This window comes from Lipotes vexillifer, unplaced genomic scaffold, assembly GCF_000442215.2.
Source record: "Lipotes vexillifer unplaced genomic scaffold, Lipotes_vexillifer_v1.1 scaffold680, whole genome shotgun sequence".
Taxonomy (NCBI): domain Eukaryota; kingdom Metazoa; phylum Chordata; class Mammalia; order Artiodactyla; family Lipotidae; genus Lipotes; species Lipotes vexillifer.
In genome coordinates, this window is record NW_006780838.1 from 1,556,057 (window position 1) to 1,560,090 (window position 4,034).

The following is a 4,034-nucleotide window of genomic DNA, read 5'->3' on the forward strand; positions in this document are numbered from 1 at the left end:
AAGCCCTGGGCACCCTGTAGGGAAGCATGGGTGGGGTAGCGCCCTGGTCAGCTCTCTCACCCGCGCTTTAAGGCTGAGGCGGGCGGTAGAAGGTGAGCAAGCTGGCTCTCCAGGGTTGCTGTAAGAGATGTCCCCTGGCCCGAGGAGCCTGCAGGACCAAATCCAGGGAAGCAGGCAATGCCCAGAGGGAGGGGCTCCTCCACTCTCACAAGGAACAGACCAGCTCTCGGTCCCAGATCTTGGCTGCGCCACGCTCTCTCCCTCCTTCTTAGGCCTATTGACCAGACAAAGGTTGTGACCCTGCCATGCTACCCACTTCTTCCTTTTCCCATGAGCCTCCTGGGTTCCGTTATGCTAGTGGCCCCTGGGAAACCCTACTTACCCTGGTCTGTGTAATTTCACAACCCTGCACTTCCTCGTTTGCTATGAGAGCTGAGCCAACCTCAGACAAGCCTCGCTGACCCTCTTTTGACCTCAGTCAGGCTCAGTCCAAGCCCCATGATAACCCCGTGTATCCCTGGTCAGAGCAGGCAGGGGCAGTGTCCCCCACAGACCAGCCAGGGACCCTACTCCACTCACTCTGGTCCAGGTTAACCCCACGAACAGGAAGTAAATGTGCAGAGAGAGTCTTCCTCCTTCCCACGGCCTGGGCCTCTCTGGAAGTGGGCCCTGTGACACAAGAGCGTGCGCGTTGCCAGATGAGTGGTGACTGCAGACAGCAGCCCAGACCCCTGAGACCTCTTAGGATAGTGGCAGTTCTGGCACCATCCCGAGATCTCACCTCTCCTAACTGCAAGACTGAGTCCCTTAAGCTGATTGGGAGAGGAAAGGGGAGCCGTTTCTTCAGACATCATTCTTCATGAGCAGAACAGAATCCATTTCCTTAAGGATGCTGCCAGATCACCTGTCTTCCCACTCACACACTCTTGGTAACCACTTTCCGCAAAGAGAGTCCTTCAGAATATCATCGATATGGACAGTTAGAGCAGAGTCTGTATGGAACAGGATCCCTGTGAGTCTGTGGGAAGCCTGGCAAAGGGCTGGGTCTGAGCTTACCATCTAGATCCAGGACCACACCTATGCTGCTTGGTATTATTGGTAGGAGCACAGACTTTGGAATCAGACTCACTAAGGTTTGAATCCCTGCTCTGCCACTTACTAGCTTCGTGACCTTGAGCAAATTGTTTAACTCTCTAGACCTCAGTTTGTTCATTTATAAAATAGGGATGATGATAGCATCTATGTACAGGCTATTGTGTTAAATGAGTTAATGCATGAAAAATGCTTAGCCTGGTATCTGGCCTCGTAATAAGCACTCAGTGAATGGTAGCCGATATTGTCACAATCATTGTCATTATTATCATCCAGTTATCATTCAGACCCAGGAATCTTCTCCTACTAAGTCACCCCCTATTACCCGTGCTAACCCTGTCCCTCAAAGGAAGCTCTCTTGGGCAGCTGCATGTTCTCTACTGACCAAGGCCAAAAGTGAGAGAGTGAGAAGTGGACCCTGGGACCACCCGGGAGTAGTGGCTTCTAAGAGCTGAGGCTGCAAGCAGGGAGGTGCCACCCCTGGGGAAGGCTCCACCAGCCTGGCAGGAGACTCCTTAAGCTAGCCAGCCATCTCCCAGTCTGTGCAGGCCCCCAGAGGGCAGCTGAGCAAGGTCATGGCATGCGAATCCCTATCATGGGGCCCCCAGCCCCCGCACCGCCAGGCTGTGGTCTTAAAAAGAAACCAGGGCAAGGTCTGCTGAACTACAGCATCTGCTCCCTGATGCCGTCTGGGGCAAGGGAGCTTCCATGCCTAACTCCCAGCTGTTGGCCAGAATGATTCCTATCCGATCGCTAGCATGAATTAGACTTAAATTGGGTGGTTTAACTTTCTCTGTTGTTTTTCCCTTTGGTGAATTTCAAAATGAAAATGGACCCAAAGTTTGACATTTTGAGTGTGTGCAGAGAAGGAAGGGCTGTGAGCATAGGCATGGAAGTAGATAGGGTGTGGATCTGTGAGTCTCTAAGAGGAGGGCCCTGGAGCACAAAGGGGAGCAGTTGCCGGGGGAGAAGGAGGACAGCTTCCCTCGACCTGCCTCTGCCTGAGCTGTGGGGCGAGCACACACCTCGGGGCGCTGTGCATGGGATAGTCCAGATAGGCCTGGATTGGGATGCAGGAGGGGCGGAAGGGTGGGTCTGGTCTGTGCTGTGGGCTCACAGTCTCCTCTCTCCCCTGGCCTGCACCACCGGCAAAGGAAGAGGACGTGGTGATTGAAGACTTTGAGGAAGATTCGGAGGCTGAAGGCAGCGGGGGCGAGGATGACATCAGGGAGCTTCGGGCCAAGAAGCTGGCTCTGGCCAGGAAAATAGCGGAGCAGCAGCGTCGCCAAGAGAAGATCCAGGTGCCTGGGGAGGGTGGTTCCCGTGTGGCTGGTGGTCTGTATAGGGCATGAGGGAGATGGGAGTAGGGATGAGCAGGACCTTCTCACTCAGGAAGTCTTGCAGTGTCCGGACTGGTTCCACGACCTGTTTTCCTCCTCTGCCACTAAATTCTGGTTTGGTGCCTGGAGTCTCCCTCCTCCTGGGCTGCAAGCAGGGCCAGGTTCTTCTCAGAATCTGCTGAAAACTTCTCCCCCAGTGATGATCTATGAACACACACCACACATACCCAACCTTTCACACAATTTCAGGGGTTTCAAAGTTCCCCTGAACGTTGTCCAGACACTCTCGGAAAAGCCGTGGATTCTCTGTTGAGAACACCTATTCTCAGGGGGAGATGGTGTCATGGCCACAGTCTGCTTGTCTGGATTCCCACCGTAGTGGCCGAGCCCCTCTGGACAGCACACTCTAAACCCTAGGGAGAAACTACTCGATGGCCACGTAAGGATTCCTGCACCATCAGCCCTCTCGTGGACCCGTACCTTCACTTCCAACATGCTGTTCTTTATGGCTCTCCCAGGTCTGACTCTTGCACTGTAAGCTCACTTCTTCTCATCTAGGGCGCGGGGCAGACGGGGAAGAGCCGGCCATGCTCCCTGCTTTAAGACTAACTGCATACGTGGGGAAGCGTCAGTCGTCTTTAGGAAAGTCTGTTTTCAGCCCTCTCTTCAGCCACCTCTGGCCTTTGGCATGGAGCGTAGTGCATGTGGTCAGGCCGACCTGATCAGGCTGGGCTCCACCACTTACTAGCCTTGTGACTTTGGGCACATTGTTTAACTTCTCCCAACCTGTTTCCTCATCTGCAGAGTGAAACTGGTGACAGCACCTACCACCTGGAATGTCTGTGAGGCCCACAGGAGCCAGTGCATGTAAAGCACCCAGTATAGTGCATGGCACACCGTGATCTGATAGCAGTCTGACCGCTCATCAGACAGAGCCCTGCCCTGGGAAGGGGAATGGTTACCAGTTGGGTCCCATGGTCCTTTAGACGTGTTCATATGAGTCTACCGGTTGGAATTAAGCCTCTGCCAGCATCACTGCCGTGGTGGGGTGGCTGCCTTCTCCACCCTTGCGCAGTCTGTGTGGACCTCTGTCGTGGCCCTCGAAGCTTCGTCTGCAAGCTGTCTTTCTTCCTGTCCGCTAGCTCTTTTCTTCCTCACCATCAGTCTTCCCCAAAGTTCTGTCCATACTACCATCTCCATTTCTTGACTCTCAGCCCAGCAGTTATAGAGACGATCGCATCAGAGGTCACCAGGTACCTCTGTCGGGTCTTCTTCACACGTGACTTCCCTGTAGCTTTGGGCCCCAAAACCGCCTCCCTCCAGCCTCACTTCAGCACACGAGGACCTTCGTCTCCTGTCTGTCTGGTGACCACACCACCCTCCTGGGCTTCCTCACCTTCATTACTTGGTCTCCTCCTCCCTTTCTCTTACTTCTTAGCCTCAGCACATGGAGTTGGCCCTCAGCAAGTATTTTCATTCAGTGAGTTCGTAGATGGTAGCAACGAGAGCATCATCTTAAGTTCCTCACAGGCTTTTAACCCCTCGTGCCTGATTTCTTATCAGATCCTATCTGTTCACTCATTTACTCCCCCCCCCCCCCCC

General features: G+C 54.0%; 1 protein-coding gene across 1 annotated transcript in view; it reads left to right on the forward strand.

The window, feature by feature from the left end:
* SMG6 (SMG6 nonsense mediated mRNA decay factor) overlaps positions 1-4,034 on the forward strand; it is a 242,306-nt gene that overhangs the window by 220,922 nt on the left and 17,350 nt on the right. Inside the window, exon 15 of the mRNA XM_007454196.1 lies at positions 2,247-2,393. Within this exon, the coding sequence (XP_007454258.1) occupies positions 2,247-2,393 (147 nt within the window). The remainder of the gene's footprint in view (positions 1-2,246; positions 2,394-4,034) is intronic.